The sequence below is a fragment of the Meriones unguiculatus genome, chromosome 15, assembly GCF_030254825.1.
Source record: "Meriones unguiculatus strain TT.TT164.6M chromosome 15, Bangor_MerUng_6.1, whole genome shotgun sequence".
NCBI lineage: Eukaryota > Metazoa > Chordata > Mammalia > Rodentia > Muridae > Meriones > Meriones unguiculatus.
The window spans coordinates 50,656,856-50,674,140 of NC_083362.1; the positions used below are offsets into that span (position 1 = coordinate 50,656,856).

General features: G+C 41.8%; 1 protein-coding gene across 7 annotated transcripts in view; it reads right to left on the minus strand.

The window, feature by feature from the left end:
* Ino80d (INO80 complex subunit D) overlaps positions 1 to 17,285 on the minus strand; it is a 62,568-nt gene that overhangs the window by 20,645 nt on the left and 24,638 nt on the right. For all 7 annotated transcript variants that reach the window (XM_060368472.1, XM_021648507.2, XM_021648506.2 and 4 more), the window contains exons 6-7: positions 12,494 to 12,602; positions 768 to 989 (exon numbers count right to left, since the gene is read on the minus strand). In XM_060368472.1, the coding sequence (XP_060224455.1) occupies positions 768 to 989; positions 12,494 to 12,602 (331 nt within the window). The remainder of the gene's footprint in view (positions 1 to 767; positions 990 to 12,493; positions 12,603 to 17,285) is intronic.

Here is a 17,285-nt window from a genome sequence, read left to right on the forward strand (position 1 = left end):
AGTGAATGCTGTCTTCACTTTGATCACTTGGTATATAAGGAAAGCTCTTTCTCATCAGTAGGCACTGTCTGCAGTAGGGCCCGAGTCAATCACCAGCACTGCATATACCAGGCACTGTGGCAAACCTACAGTGGCAGCATTAAGAAGGTGCTGGAAACAGGAAGATCTGGAGCTCGGGGGCAGCCTGTGCTATGAGACCCTCTCAAAAGACAAAGTAAGAAATTTAAGGATAAGCAAGATCGTTCAGCTCAGTAGGTAAAGGTGCGTGCCCCAAATCTGTAATCTGAGTTTCATCTCCAAAACACACATGGTAAAAGGAGAGAACTCACATCTGCAATTTACATACACGCACACATAGAAAAAAGGCCTCACAAAGTAGAAAAGTGGATCACTGGCATATCAAGTATCTTGCTGGGCTGGGAGGCATGGACTTTAGTCCCAGCACTCAGAAGGTAGAGGCAGGCGATTCTCTGTAAGTTTGAGGCCAACCTGGTCTACATAGAGAAACCAGGCCTGGAAAACTACATAGTGATACCCTGTCTCAAAACAAACAAACAAACAAACAAACAAACAGACAAACAAACAGAATATTAAATTTATTTCCTTTCTGGTGGTGCTGGGATTGACATGAACACCTAGACAAACCCTCAATGACAGAGCCACAACTGCAGCTCACACGATGCCTAAACTACCCCTCAAAGGTTCTGTGAAGCAAAGTAGGAGAAAACCAGGCCCGAGAACGGCGGCCTTATCTGCGTGACTCTAACCTGGCTCGACTGCATGCAGCTCTCCTCAGTTCTTGTATCAACTGGCCAGTGCATTCGGGCTCTTTACTGGCTGCCTGCAGCAGCGCCTTCCTAAATGTATGCCGGCATTTCTTTTGTCGAGACTCTGCCCGCTCCAGGCGGCAGAGGTGCTTGTATTTCTGCTGAAAGTAAGTGCAAAGCTGGGTCACCCTGGAGCTCCTACTCTCCACGTCGTCATCTGACCTGGAAAGCGAAGGGCAGAAACTGATTACACTGGAAGTTCATAGAAGAAAGGGGAAGTGAAAATGAACTAGGGATGCTGAAAACATTTCTGTGGCATGAGAACACAAACTTAATAAACCAGAAGAAATTCCAGTAATGCCGAAAAAAAGCACCAAATTTCAGCAGTAGCAAGACATCTACGCAGGCCTTCCCCAGACCCTACACCAGAGCAGGATAGCAAGGACAAGCATTTCTTTTCTTTGCTCACCTCGAAGCTACAGACATTGTGCCCTCCTGAAAAACAGTCACCCCAGAAACAAAGCAGTCATTTCTAAGAGCTATGCTTTGCACATTCTGGTTTAAATTACCTTTTCTCACTTAGAATGGATGGTGCAGGAACCACGGAACTGCCACTGTAGCTACAGAGGCATCTGAACTGCTTTCACAGGCCCGGGTTACACACAGTTTCCTCCCATGCTAATGTGACTGACTGCCAGTCCCAATTCAAGCGTTTGCTGGCAAGGATGCTAGGGTACATTTAAGCTAACAGTGCCGTGCTGTGCTTGTTCAATACTGTCTACCAGCACCAACGGCAAAATGGCAACTTTCCTATAGGAGGAATTTAACACTCATTTGTAGTGTTAGGAATAACGCACATCTCCTGAAGACTGCTGTTACCTGATCTTCTTTCTCTTTTACTATAAGTAAACACTACCTGGACACCACCTGTCCCCTGAAGCTCAGTATTTGTTTTGATCTAGGGTGACATTTTACTTCCTATCAGAGCACAGCAAGCTGCTCTATGTTGGGATGGTCTTTTTGTGCACTGTGTAAAGATTGTCTTGTGTTAGTCAAATGCTGATTTCAGTAACAGCAGAGAGCGGAGCACAGACCGAACTTTGGAATTGTTGAGCCTGTGTTTTGTAAACATACACTGCCCTCACCTCCTGCCAATAGCAAAGGCGGGAGAGAGGCAGGACTTCCAGGCAGATAGGACTCAGGCACACCAGCCAGACAGGAAGGAAGAAACAGGTGCCAGGACTGAGAGACTGGGAGGTAACGAACCACGTGGCAGGACGCAGATTGCTATAAAGGGGTTAATTTAAGATAGGAACTAGTTGGGAACAAGCTAAGCTAGGCCAAGCTTTAATTACTGATAAAAAGTCTCAATGCCATTATTTCCTGATCCAAAGAAAGTCCTGCTCTAACTCTATAGACCTGTTCAGAACATCTCCTAGAAACATGTCCTTTACAGTACAGTTTCTACTATAAACACACAAATTAGAGCTTCATACTTCAATCTTTTAATTTATTGAACATCTACTATGTATCTATTGTGCTAACTGCCACAGGAAACCAAGTAGAAAAGAGTTTGCAATAAGATTACGTAAGATAAATACACTAGCAAATAAAATAATGACAAATAGTCAAAACTCAATAATTAACACAGTGGAGCAGACAGAACAAGTATTCAAATTTCTAACACAAGGCAGAAAGATCTGAGAACTCTGGGTTTGTGACACATTGAGGAGACAGAGACAGGAGGATTGTCTTGAATTCAGGGTTAGGTTGGAATTCATAGTGAGACCTTATTGCAAACAAACAACAAAACAACAACAACAACAAAGGATGAGGATGTTGGACCCTGCTGTGAAGATCTAAGTCTGCCTTTATAGGATAGTCCCTGAGCTCCATGCTCAACTGCCACTCCCTTCCTCAGCTGGGTTCCCTCCTCTCTGCCTGATTTGGGGAAACCCCCGATCATTTAAAGAGTGTCCTAAGGACCTCAGGGAGATTATAGGACCAACCCTTTCCTGATAAGAAACCTGTTCAGTATGCACCTGGGGATTCCTGGAAACACCCTCTACCTTAGCTTTCGGCCAACAACCTTTTCCCATACCACTATGGCAATGGCTATGGCTGTATGAGTTGCCACTGAAGCCAACTGGACCACCGTGAGCTGCTGACCATCACAAACTGCTGACCTCCAGAGCAGCTGCCGGACCTGCATTTCAGCCATGAACCAACTAGGCACAGGCACCCTCTTCCACTAGCACTGTGGCTTAAATAAAGAGCCACTGGCTTTGGAACGCCCGAGTTTCCGATGCCACCTGGTACTGCTAATCTCATTAAAAAAGAGCTAATTGTAGCACACTGGAAAGACTCTTTTCCACACCCCTTGTGAGATCTATAGTCTTGCTCATGGACCTTGATCTGTGCACTCTAGCCATTCCTGACAGAAGTAGAACCCGGTACTCCGAGGTCCCACCCTTTCCTACCTGGAAGCTGGCAACACTGAATGTCTGGCAAGAGGCTGGGCCTCCTGGGAAAACAGAACTATAGGGAATGTTGAGATAAGGTTTTTGGAGGCCCACAGCCAATGGCAAGTGTCAGCGATTCCTATGGCTCCTAGAAGGATCATTATCCGCTGCACAGTGTTGATCTGCTAAGGACTCCTAGCACACTAGTAAAGTCTTGAAATGGATCCAGGACTAGGTAGTTACTGCTTCCCCTCTCATATTGCCTTACAGTTACGCCAACCTGATTGATTGTTATTGGTGCTTGAGGCTAGCGTGGGATGATCTGATTGGCTTTTCAATCGTTTAAAGGCCTTTACACTGGACAATAAATGTTAGACGTACACCTTGAGTCTGGTCTCTGGAATCTGATTCCCGGGATTCTGCCTGGGCTCTGTCGCCATTCAAGGGCCCTCCCCCTTTCCCAGTTCCTGATCCCCACATGGAACAACAGCATGGGTGGGGGACTTAGCCAGGCACAGTGGCACAAGCCTGACACAACCCAAATTCATTGCTAGCTGAGCCTACACGGTGAGTTCCATGTTAGCCCCAGGTACCTGGTGAGCATGTGTCTGGGAGAGAAAAACCTAAGAGTATCTTAAACTCTGAGATTCCCAGGACTTATATCAGATCTACTGGGTCAAAATATTTATAAGGCAAAGTCTAAGAATAAGCTTATATTTTAATTGTTTCTCAGATTCTCATTGTAGGTCTATACTTCAGAGTTCTAGCAGAGCATATAATTATCCTATCCACGAGTCTGACAAAAAGCCGACAGCAGAGGTATGGAAAAGTGTCACTGACATCACTGCTGGATGAAAGGCTCAGTCTGCAAAGGAAAAAGTAGAAGAGCTAACCTTGAAGAAAGCATCCACACGGAGGATGGAGATCAGCAGACCTGACATAGACTGAACATTGGCAACAGGAGGCAAATGCACGTGCTAATTAACATAGCTGGGCAAAGAAGGGTATGGATCAGAATGAATGACGACAGCTGAATTTTCCAAATCTAAATGCCAAGTTCAGAGTTTAGTGCCAGGCCTGGTGACACAGGCCTGTAATTCCAGGAGGCTGAGGCAGGAAGACCACAAGTTCAAGGCTAGCTTGACCTGAGAAGTGAATTCTGGTCCAGCCTGAGCAACCTGGCAAAACCCTCCTCCAAAGTTAACCAAAAAAAGGGCTGGCACATAGCTCAGCACTCGTCTAGTGTTCAACAGGTTCAAGTCCTGGTAAGCGAGGTGGGAGAAAAGCTGAACTTTATGTCAAAGACAGAGAAGAATCTTTATAGGTATTTAAGGGAACACCTAACAGCTGGTCATGGTGGTGCTCACCTTCGGTCCCAGCAGTCAGCTACTCGGGAGGCAGGGGCAGGAGGATCTCTGTAAGTCTGAGGCCAGCCTGGTCTACACAGAGAGTTCCAGAATAGCCAGGTCTAAGTAGAGAAGCCTGTTTCAACAAACAAATAAACAAGAAGAAAAGAGCTTGGTGATCAAGAGCATTCACTGCGTATGCGTGACCGCCTGAGTGTGGAGCCCCAGAACCACGTAAAAGGATGGAAGTGAAGAGTTGAGGAGATGGCTCAGTGATTACAAGAACATTTTGTTCTTTCTTGCAGAGTACTTGGTTTTCATTCCCAGAACCTATATGGTGGCTCTCAATCCATAGCTGCAGTTCCAGGGTATTCAAAGCCCCACTCTTACCTCCTTGGGTACCAGTTATGTATGTAGTGGATATAGATACAGTCAGGCAAAACACTCATACAATAAAACAAAAAAATCTAAAAAGGAGGTGAGCGTGGTACACACACCTATAGCCCTACTCATGCTTAGAAACGGGGACTGCTGGGACTTGCTGACAACCAGACTGGCCTCAGGTTGTCAGAAACCTACCTCAAAGGAATAAGGCAGAGAGAGCTAAAACAGGACACCTGATGTCCTTCTCTGGCCTCCACATGGGAGGACCATGTGTGCTCATACATCTACACACAGACATACATGCACATAATGCATACATATATGCATACATATATGCATACATGTACACACTACTACATTAAAGCTGGGCAAGTAGTAAGAAAATTATCTGTTAAAATAAGGAAAGTATATGAAAGAAAAGTAACAACTAGAAAACCAGGGTATTGCGGCAACTAGGGTTTCAAGGTAGCTAGGAGTGTGAGGTGGTCCACAGAGGAAGAAAACTGAGGGAGTCACTGTCACTGTGACAGTTCTGCAAGGAAAGGCAGAGACATAATACATACTGCTTCCAACCAAGAGAAATCCACCCCCAAAATGATATTCAGGCCAACATAGGAATTAAACTAGAAAAGGCTTCCATTTATTGTCACTCATCTTCCATGTACTAAGGCAGAGCATTCACTTAGGTTAATTCACCTCTTGTAAAACTGACCCCAGACTTCTAATGTCAAGTTTACGACATGAAGCATGATTGATGGGTCTGTAATTACAAAGGTAAGCTTGACAATCCTGAGTTCTATCTTGAAGAGAACACTAGTAGTAAGAAAGCAGTCCTGAAACATGAAATGGAACCTGGGTGAGGTTCCATTTCACCCAGCATTCCCAACACACTCTCCGGTCTGAGTGAGGCAGAAATAGTATGGGGTGGGATCCAACCCAGGAACAGAAATGGATGCATATGCTAGTGCCCCTTATTGACACCGCCCATTAATAAACCAACTAACTGCCTCTGCTGCAGTTCCATGTGAAAATAGGCTTTTCACTATAATTTGCTTCCACGAAGTTTCAGTTTATTCAATAAGCTTTTCGCTTCCATGAAGTCCCAGCTTACTGACACCACCCATTCATAAACCAAACTAACAGCCTTGCTACAGTTCCATGTGAAAAAAAGCTTTTCACTATAATTTGCTTCCACGAAGTTTCCGTTTATTCACACTGCCCCTTAATAAATGAACTAACTCCCTCTGCTACAGTGAAAATAAGCTTTTGACTATAAGTTGCTTCCATGAAGTCCCAGTTTATAATCAGTCTCTACCAAGTCATTTTCCATTTCCTGTTGATTAGTCTATCGTGTGTTCACTCCTACAATTTCAAGAGCTATAAGATAAACTGTATGTCCATACTAGGAGGCTGTGAACTTCAAACTTTGTGTCAGATGTCAAATGAGCTGCTCTCTATTTTGTTGGGTATTTATGTAAACCTCAAGTCTAAATAAATGATTAGCTCAGTCCATGAGCAATCATCTTCTGGCGTCTCTAACAAAGATGTTACTCGGTTTGCTCACAGTGCACCAACTGCATGCTTTACACTGCTAAAGTAGTCACTAAAAGAAATTCATTTTTGCGCTACTTATTACTAAGACAGACACACATTCATCATCCACAGACCTGTGACAAATACCTCCATTAGAAAACACACTGGGAAAGACACTGAAGAAGGCTATAGGAATACTGAACCAGCTTTTGATAAGGTGAGTTCAAGTAGAGAGTTACCTAGCTGGCTGTGGTGGTGCACGCCTGTAATACCAGCACTCAGGGAGGCAGAGGCAGACATATCTCTGTGAGTTTCAGGCCAGCCTGATCAACAAAGCAAGTCCAGGACAGTCAGAGCTACACAGAGAAACCCTGTCTCAAAACAAAAAGAAGAAAGAAGAAAGAAGAAGAGGAAGAGGAGGAGAAGGAGGAAGGGGAAGGGGGAGGAGGGGGAGGAGGAGGAGGAGGAGGAGGAGGAGGAGGAGGAGGAGGAGGAGGAGGAGTGTTCCCTTCCTAAGCACTAAGCACAAGAATGAATTGATCCTGAAGAAGACAGTAATATATAAAAAGCAGTGCTTCGTAGGGAAAGCACTCAGGAGGCAGAAACAAGTTCCTTAGCTTCTATGGGTATGTTTTCCACTTTAATAAGAGAAAATTGTATCAGATAATCTCCAAGATCTCTTTCAGTTCTTTTATACTGGAGTCTATTCATTGGTGAGTAGCAAAGAAAGGGAAACAAGCTGAGCAAAACAAATTCAAAGTTAACTTTGCTCAAACAATATAATCCATTTCTTCCCAAACTGAACTAACTTTGCCTAACTTGTCAAAGGACAATCTCCAGTACTGTGTTTTCAAATGCTGGTTTCAGTGTCTTGAGATCTGGTTACTGCCTTGCCATGGGCATTGTTATGAACTGTTGAACTATCTCCTGTAACCATGTAATAAAAAGGAATATTCCCCAAGTACCCCTGATTGGCTCGTAAAGGTGCTGAAGCCAAAGAGAGGTAGGCAGAGTTGGGTTCCTGGGCTGGGGGAGGGGGGTTTGCTCACAGTCAAGAGACAAGGAGGAAAGAAGGAAAAGCAGAAGCAGTAGCAGGAGAGGAAGCCAGAGAAAAGGGAGTTATCATGAGGCAAAATGGATGATGAGTATGTGGACATAGCCATGAGGACAGGCTGATGAAGCAGAATTGTTCTGGGAGTCATCAGATTAGCAAATGGTTGGCTTTTATGTGGGTTTTAGCAGTACTACAATTAAAATGGTCAGAATCTGTGCAGCATAGTGTCTACAGCTTAATAAGTCATAGTCTCTCTATGTCAATCACTGGGAAACTAGCTGGTTAAGGAAAACTACTGCCGTAATAATCTCCTGTATTAATTAATATAAAAAGAATTTTTTCTATAATTGGCGCTCAAAGGATTTCGCGCTATTCACACCCTTAATATTCACATTTAAACATTTAAAAAGTTCCAGATGGAAACTTCAAACTAAAACTCTCCAAGACCACAGTCCATATAGCAAAGGGAGTAGCTACAGCTACAGCCCCAGCCTAATCTAATTCTGTGGAGATTGAAAAGACAGTTGCCCTCCAGAGTCCATAACTCTGAGAAACTTGCCAGAAGCAAGTAAGACAAGCACAGACTCAGACCCAGGTGGAAAGCAGGCCAGGAAAACAGAAACAACAGAGTCAAACACTACTGATAGGAAAACTCTTGCTAGGCAAAGGCAGGGCTCCCTTAAGAGACACTGCTGCCTTCCAACAAAGCAGACAGAGGGTAGCGAATGGAGGATACTATGGTCTCTCCTGGGCCAGAGCCTGAGGGGACAGCAACAATGTTAAAAGCATGCTAGAAAGACCTAGGTTTTCTAGGCTATAAAGACCTAAGCTCCGAGTAAAATGGAAAGCACCATGGCAGAGGATCTTTCGCGGCTTCATGTTGGTTGTTGTTGTCATGGAGCTGGTTGCAATGTGTTCATTGGTGCCCTCTCTAGGAAACTTCAAAATGGAGTAGACTTAGGTAGGGAGAGAACTGAGAGATAAAATGTTAAATAAGAATAAGAATAGAGGAAGGAAAAGGACTCTCTTCCTGATAGAAAACTGATAGCTCTCTGGTTACCAGATGTTTATCAACTCTTTCTGGTAAAGGCCCACTGGTAACACTACAGCAACAACTAAATATCAAGGAATGGTGGACCAGGCTTAGCTGTTGCAGTTTGAGATGGCACAACTGGCCCAAAACTTAAAACTTTGTTTCTTTGCCTGATTTTTGTTTGAATGTTTTTGGTTGTCCCTAATAGCGGTGAATAGAAAGGACATTTTTATTTTTTGGCATTACTAAAACATAGATTTTTAAAAATTTTAAGTAAACTCAGAATGTCATTACAGTTTAAATTTGTTTTTTAAACTTAGAGTTACAGTGAATTGGAATTGAGATGAAATATTTGAACAAGGCGGTGATGGTGTATGCCTGTAATCCCAGCACACAGGAGACAGAGACAGGAGGACCTCTGTGAATTCTAGGCCTGGCTTACATAATGAAGTCAGGGCAGAACCAGGACCCCCTTCTGATAAGATATAGCCATTTAATTCAAAATGACACATTTTTCTTAAAGGTACTATGTAGCTTTTGCTTAGTAATAAAATAATAATATCCTTGTTGACCTATAAGGATATAGCAATCTTAAAATTATATAAAGAGAAAGGGTGACATGCTGCTCTGAGCAGCCAGCCAGTCTCCTTAGGATATGGGGCTCCCATGGGACAACTGGTGCCAAAAGCCCTAGAAAAGCTATATTGTTAGTCAATGTAAGGACCCAGAGTTAGGCTGGCAGATGAACATGGAAGCTGCATGCTTCCCATAGCCAAGAGTTAGTGAAACCTAACAATAAAGTTTGTATGTCACACTGACTGGGCAGCTGACAACTCCCATAGACTGGAGGCTCTCATGGAGGCTCAGCCTGGAGTAGCTGGAGTAGAGGGTCACAGCGGCCAATACAGACAGTGAAATACACGCCAGCCTAAGACAGGTCCCGAAACACACAAGCTACGATTCCTATGTTTAAAGGTGGTCCACTCCATGTGGAAGAAAGCTAAGGATAGCAAGAGCATGGAATGTAGAAAGCTAAACCCCTAAACAGGTACAATACACTTTAAAATGTGCTTGAGCAGTAAGACAGAAAGGAGTTTAAATAAAGTTAAATATATGGAAGACCGTTAAGTTAAAAGAGAAAAATGAAAGGATAACTATATCCAATTTTTAAAAAATAATAATTAAATACATGGGAGACAAAGACAGAGGCAGATAGATAGGTTTCCCGTGAATTTGAGGCCAGCCTGATCTACAGAGCAAATCCAAGACAGCCCTGTCTCAGTAAGGATAGATATATCTACACAGAAATTTAATCTTCAAGGAAAGAAGAAACAGAAAGAAATAATATAAATAAACACATGCCTTGATCTTAATACCTGGGAGACAAAGACAGATTCCTTGTAAGTTTCAGGCCAGCCTAATTTACAGAGCTCTACAGAGCAAATCCAAGGCAGCCCAGACTACACAGAAAACCCTGTCTAAATAAAATTAATAAATATATCTCTATAAAAGGTTATTTAGACTCCATACAGTCCTGTTTTGATTTACCAACCTTAAATTGGCTATATGATCAATGGTAATGGTAATTTTATAAACCCTCTTTGAGAGAGAACAAAATAAAGCAGACCTAGATAAGAATGGGACTACTAAATTAAATCATCCTATATTTGCTTTGGCTTCAAGCAGGAGGACCAAAGCTATATTATTTTGGGAGGGAAGCCTTATGTTTCTGTTAACAGGAAAAGAAAAAGGGCTTTGGATTTCATCCAAGATAATGAGGATCAGGTTTGATGGAGGAAGACCTCCATCTTGACTACACAAAAGAAAAAAAGAAATCAAGAAGCCCAAACCAAACAGGAAGCATAAGCTGCTGACCCTCCACACGGAGCAACTCTGAAACTGACTGGAACATGCAAACAGCTCCGGCTACAGCTTCAACCACGCATAGCTAATACATCTTGTTGGCAACAAGATCCTCAAGGCTTCTCATGCCATCCTTTTAAATGGCATAGATAAAACTGGTATTACACTTTGTATACAATCCAGACTGGCTTAAAGAAAGACAGATGTCTTTCTTCTGCTCATACAAAGAGCAGAGAACCATACTTACTTGATTTGTGCATTCTGCACATCCATGTATTTATTATTTTAGAACTGTACATTTCTTGTGAAAAATTACATGTTTTCAGAGCAAAAGAACTGGACCCCGGTGACCCTGGATCAGAGCTGACAGGATTCATCCTCCAGGATGCTGAGATGCTGACACATTTATTTCAGCATCCTGCATGATCCAGCCTGAGACTGCTTCAGTTGCTGTTCCCCATCAAAGCCTGTTTCCAGGACAGCTTCAAATAAAGCTGCTGATCGCAATTGGTCCAGCCTTTCAGACTGTTTCAAACAGGACTTCAATTAAGCCTGAAATTTCCAAACATTGAGAGACTGGACTACAAATATTATTACTAGCTTAATTAACCATTTTTTCCAATTTTACTTGGGCCCCACAAAAGGATTCCTATGCCCTAAAATCAGCAGGACTGAACCTTGAGAAGAACAACGTCCCATTCCCTTAAGGTGGGGTGGATAAATTTTGGTTGTTCTAATGGGCTATGGGTGTTTGTTATCATCTACGGAAACTGGTTACAAGTTATTAATGGTCTTATTCAGAGAGAAAACAAAATATAAAAACTCAGACTCAGGGATTTCTCTTTTCCTTTTCTCTACCTTTCTTAGATAAAGGAGAAAGCAGTTGAAAACAAAGGAGAGGGAATATAGAAAAATCTTACAGGAATAATAAGACAAAGAGTAGACTACTGAACCTACTCTTTGACTTAAAGGTATTATTATATTAAAATAAGGTTATTTTTGTTTCATTGGTATAAATGGTGGTATACTGATACACACACAAACACAAACATATTTCTGCTCTTGTATCAAGTATTGTACCCATCAACTCATTTATAAATATAAGGTTTACTTCCAGTACATTTAAAGCTACTATTACAAACTATTTAGGATAGTTAAAAAACAAAGTTAATGGTAAATTAATCAAATTCGTAGTCTTGCCAGTTACTAGTCTAAATTATCACAGGAATATACAACCTGGGTTTAACAGATGGATAAATAAATATGAGTCTATAGCTAGATAGATAGATAAAAATAAATAAAAGTCTTCAAAAACTTCAAAAACAGAATATGGAAGTTTAAAAATGGTTTTATTATTTTAAAGATTCTTTGAAAAGACATGTCAACTCCTGGCAGTATCCCCATCCTACCTCAAATAAGAAAAAGGGCATCACAGAATCTCCATCAGGAGATGACAACAAATGTGCAACGTCACTGGGCAAAGAAATGCCCCGACTCTACTGCAGACAGTAGTCTGCCTAAAATGGGCAAGCTTGGATGCAGGCCAACCTGACTGCCAACCTCTGCCAAGACAGGGTAAGCAAATTCTTCATAGTTCCTGCTTCACTATTATGTCTCTCAGATATACTGAGCCAACATTATAGAGATTTTGAGTGAGTGTCCAGGCCGCAGACTGTCTTTGTCATTTTTATTATTTTGGAAGCTGCTTGCTGCACTTCCTGCTTACTCGGGTATAATTTTATTCCTTCTTAAGTCTCTGATGGGTTGAAGAACAAATAGTTACAGTTTCACAGTTAGCTAGGTTGCTTAGGAGTTAAGATGTTTTAAGGTCTAGATAGATGTTTTTAGGCTGACAGACAGAAGATAGGATACAGCTTGATTTAGGTTCAAAACTTAAGACTCACCAAAATAGGATAGTTATTTTTTTTTCTACACTAACTATGCCTAATTATAGCACAGCAAGATTTAATGAAAACATTGGCACAGACAGAAACGCAAATTGCTACATATCCAAGAATAAAACCAAGTGGAGAACCAAACCGAGAGCTTACGTGTGTCTTTCATATCTGAGGGTTTCTCGGATGGACCATGCGACCTGATATGGCGAGGCCTGATCTGAGTCTTCCAGCTCCTCTCCGCTCTCCTCAGACCAGTCCAACCCTGGAGCAGACAATGCAAACGGTAGGTTAGGCACAACATTAACTGATTTAAAATTAACACAGAGACTGCTGAAGTGGCTCATCAGTAACAAGGCACTCACTGCCAAGAATGACCGGCTGAGTTCAATCCCAGAGACCCACAAGTGGAACAGCTCCAACTTCCCATGCTGTCCTGACCTTCACGTGTGTTCAGTGGCACACATTCTCCCATGAATGAATACAAACGTAATGAAATTTAACGATAATGAAACCAGTCCAAAAAAGGCTTTTTAAAAGATAAAAGACACCTCCAGCACAACTGCCACAGTGCACTTGAGGGCCTCCAAATGAACTTCACTTTTATTCTTAGTCAAAGATGTTTGATACACACTCAGCTTTAAAAACACGGCATTTTAACAGTAAGGCTATGCTGTACTTCAAGAATGGACTTCAGAACACATTTTGTTAATCATTTGGAAACAAGACAAGCAAAGAGACTGAGCTCCCAATGCATAAAAGGTAAAATTATTCAAATATCAAAACATCATATACTAAGTTAAAAAAAAAGCCATATATTAAAACAATGTTAAAAAGAAAACATCAAGGTCATTGCTAGTACTGTACTTAACTGGGAGAGTGCTTGGCTAGAAATCACAAAGCACTGGGCATCATCCCCAACAGGACCTGAAACCAAGTGTGGTGGCACATGCCTGGAATCCCAGCACCTGAAAGATGGAGGTTAAGAGGACCTGAACTTCAATGTCCTCTTCAGCTACTGAGTTCCAGGCCAGCCTGAGATTTAGGAGTCCCTGACTCAAAACAAACAAACAAGCAAAACAGAAAAAAAAGTAAGAAGAGACAAACATGATGGTCCGTGCCTTTCATCCAGGTTTGGAAGGCAGAGTTGGAGGCAGAGGCAGATGAATATGTGGGCATAAGGCCAGCCTGATCTACATATTGAGCTCCAAGCCAGCCAGGGCTACCCAGTCAGAGACTCTGTCGGAAGAAAATAAAGGGATGTGGAAGAAAAGTAACTTATATGTCCAGGCACGAAAAAGTGCGAAAGAGTCACTCAGCAGAAGTTGCCTGGGCAACATAAAGACGGATGCATTTCTTGGGCTGTGAAACTGTCAGTCAAGCTCATTATCGTCTGTTCTAACCTAACTGACTGATAGACCCAGCTGAGACGGGCCAGAAAAGTGTATCACAGGCTGGCTTTTTCTTAAAGTGCTCTTCACTGACTTGAATGTAGATTATGAATGGTGGCCAGAGTGCATTACAATTTCTGCTTTCTCCAAAAGGCCTTAAAGCTCTAATATGCTTGGACTTAAAAATGGAAAAAGAAAAAAATTAAATGCTTTTTTGGGTAAACTTCACTCTGTTCAAAAAAATGAAGAAAGTCAGGCATAGTAGCTTATGGTACCTCATATAGCAAGCACGGCACTCAGAAGCTGAGGAAGAACACTGAATTCAAGGACAAAAAGAGTCTACATAGCAACAATCAAGCAATCAGGAGCGGGCAAGACAGCTAAGAAGTAAGGGTGTTTGTGGTCAAGACTGATGATAGCCTGAGTTCAATCCCCAGAACAAACATAGATGAAAAGAAACAACTCTTCAAACCATACTCTGACCTCTATATGTGCACTACACACACACACACACACACACACACACACACACACAACATACACCAAAAAAAATTAGTTTTACAGATATCTGAAAACAAGTCAATGAGGTGGGGAGGCTTTACAAAAATATGAACTATGTATAAACATCTCTAGCTATCAGTAAAAGCTTCAATTAAAACGAATAAAAAGGCAAATAAATAAATGCAAAGTAAATATTGCACAGTAAATAAAACATAAACAAACATTCAGCTATATTATTAAATATTGTCTGTAAATCCTAGAGTCTCTAAAAATTTCTCAGGAATTTCCACCATGCCAACACTGCTTTTAAAATCTGACCAAGACACTGCTTGTACTTACACCTGAGTGACACAGCCAGCAATAGCATGAGTGCAAGGTGGGTGACTGCTGCTTCCTCACCATGAATCAACACAGCGAGGTGCCTCTTGGGAGTCAGAAAGACACACGAAAGGCAGGAGTGTAGGTAAACAGGCAGGAAGTTTTACTTACAGGTATTCTCATCTGTCAAAAATTATTTGCTTTGTTACATCTCAACCCCAAGGTCTGTCTGGCATACTGTATGACTAACCTGACGCGCCCATGCAGCTCCTCTGCGGTATGAGGCAGGACTGCGCTAGCTGCAACTTGGATAAAGTGCTTCTGTTTCACTGAGTTTAGTTTAGCGGAGATTATCTTAGTTTTGAGACAAACATTCATGAGCCTAGGCTGGCTGTGAACTCACTATGTAATAAAAGATGACCTTAAACTCCTGATTCTCCTGTCTCCACCTCCCAAGTACCGGGATTACAGGCATTCCCTATACCAGGTTTCTGCAGTACTGGGGATCACACCCAGGGTCTCACGAATGCCAGACGAGCATCTTCCAAATAAGCTACAACCACAACCCTCAATAGCATCTGTTTTCTCTTTTTTAATTGTTTTCACTGAGTGTGTGTGTGTGGAAATGATAGAGTAGAGAACATTGGAGGAAGCCACCCAATACGGACCCGGCTTCCACACTCATGTGTACGCACGTGCACTTGCATGTACATGCGCATACATACATACACACACAGAGAAAAGTGGCTAGTGAGATGGCTCAGAGGTTAAAGACATTTGTTGCACCAGCCTGATGACCAAGTGAGGGTGGGAGAGAACTAACGCCGCTAAAGTGTCCTCTCCTCATCACATACACACCACAGCATATGGTCTGGTCCCCTTTCCCCACATCATTCAAGCAATTCTACTTTTATACATTTTAAGAAAAAAATTAAAGATGTGACAGCAACTACTCAAAGCCATGCATCTACAGAGTTTAAAGTAATATAAACTGGAAATAATTTAAATTCAGCCATGACAAATTATGCTATATATGAAAAAATCATTAACTTGAAAATACATTATTATGTAAGATTTTTAAAGAGGTTATGAATAAATGTAACTTATTTAACCTACTTTCAAGAATTTACCAAGGTCATAATAAATGGGTTTTTAATAGGTTTGGGAATATGTTATTATTTTTGCTTACTATAATCCCCAAGTTTTATTCAGATAATTTAATAACAGATGAAATAATTTAGAGGCATAAAAGAAGACTCACCACTCTCATTTACAGTAAAATACAGCCCTCTCTTCCCCCCACCCTGTCCCATTCTCCAGGGGTAGGAAATGTCCACAAATGGGAATGTATGTACTTCACCATACTTATATCAATCAGGCAAACGTCTCTACCCATATACATAACCAATGGCTATACCGACATTCCTGCTTAGTTCCTTTTGTTTACTTAGTTTTTACAAAAAGGGGTCACATAATTCCTCTTGATTTTCTCTTCCTCAGTCAGGTCTCAGTCACTCTCTATAACAGTTGTATAAGAATGTATGAAGTACATAGGCATGTACCTCATTCAAGATTCCCACCGGCTAGTCACCATATCATCAGACTGTTGTTTCTGTACGCAGTGTAAACACCCTGCACATATCTTTTGACATTTCGATAGCTAGGATGGAATCCCAAAAGTGAACTTGATAACTCTATATCTATATAACAGCATAAATATTATGTATGTATTTGTGTGTACATAGTTTTGTGGGGTTTTATTTTATAATTTTATGTGTGGTGTGTATGCATATGCATATATGTACATTCCTGGTGCCCACGGAGGTCAGGGAAGAGATCCTCTGTAACTAGACTAGAGCTCCAGATGACTGTGAGCCACCATCCATGTACTGCATCAAACTCAGATTCTTTCTGTACAATTTTATTTAAAAAGAAAAACATGTTCAATGCATATGTATATGTAAGAATATGGTATATCTCTGTAGGTGCTCTTGGAGGCCAGAAGAGGGACACAGATCCCTTTGAGCCAAAGTTGTAGATGACTGTGAGTCTCCCAAACTAGGGTACTCAAGAAGAGAAGCCAGTGTTCTTAACTGCTGAGCCATCTCTCTAGCTCCCTGTTCTGTTTTTGTGAAACAGGGTCTCACTCTATTGCCCAGAGTGGCCTCAACTTCAAATTAGTCCTCTTGTCTTAGCTGCCCAAGTGCTGGGTTACAGGTGTGAGTCAGAAGCCACAAAATACATATTTTTAATTACTTAATAGTCACACCAGTCACCAGCAATGACTATGCTGGTGAATATATGACTAGGCTGGGTAAATATATGCTCACCAAAAGGATTTTTGCCAATCTGGTAATTCACTGTTGTATTTCCCCACCTGTCACAGGAATTAATGTTTTTCACTGGTCCGTTGACCCCTCTTATTTTTTCTGCTGGTCTTATCCTTTACTTGCATTTCTACTGCTACCATATCAAGCAAATAAGGAATTCTTCCTGTACATAGAATTTTAGCTCACAACACATTCAAAAGTATGTTTTAGGGGCTGAAGAGATGGCTCAACAATTAAGAACACAGACTGCTCTTACAGAAGATCCAAGTTCAGTTCCCAGCAGCCATGTAACTCCAGCTCCAGGGGCTCTAACATCACCCCCTTCTGGACTCTGTGGGCCCCTGAACTCAAGTGTGAACAAACCCTGCATACAAACACACATATACAGATAAACTAAAAAGTGAAATA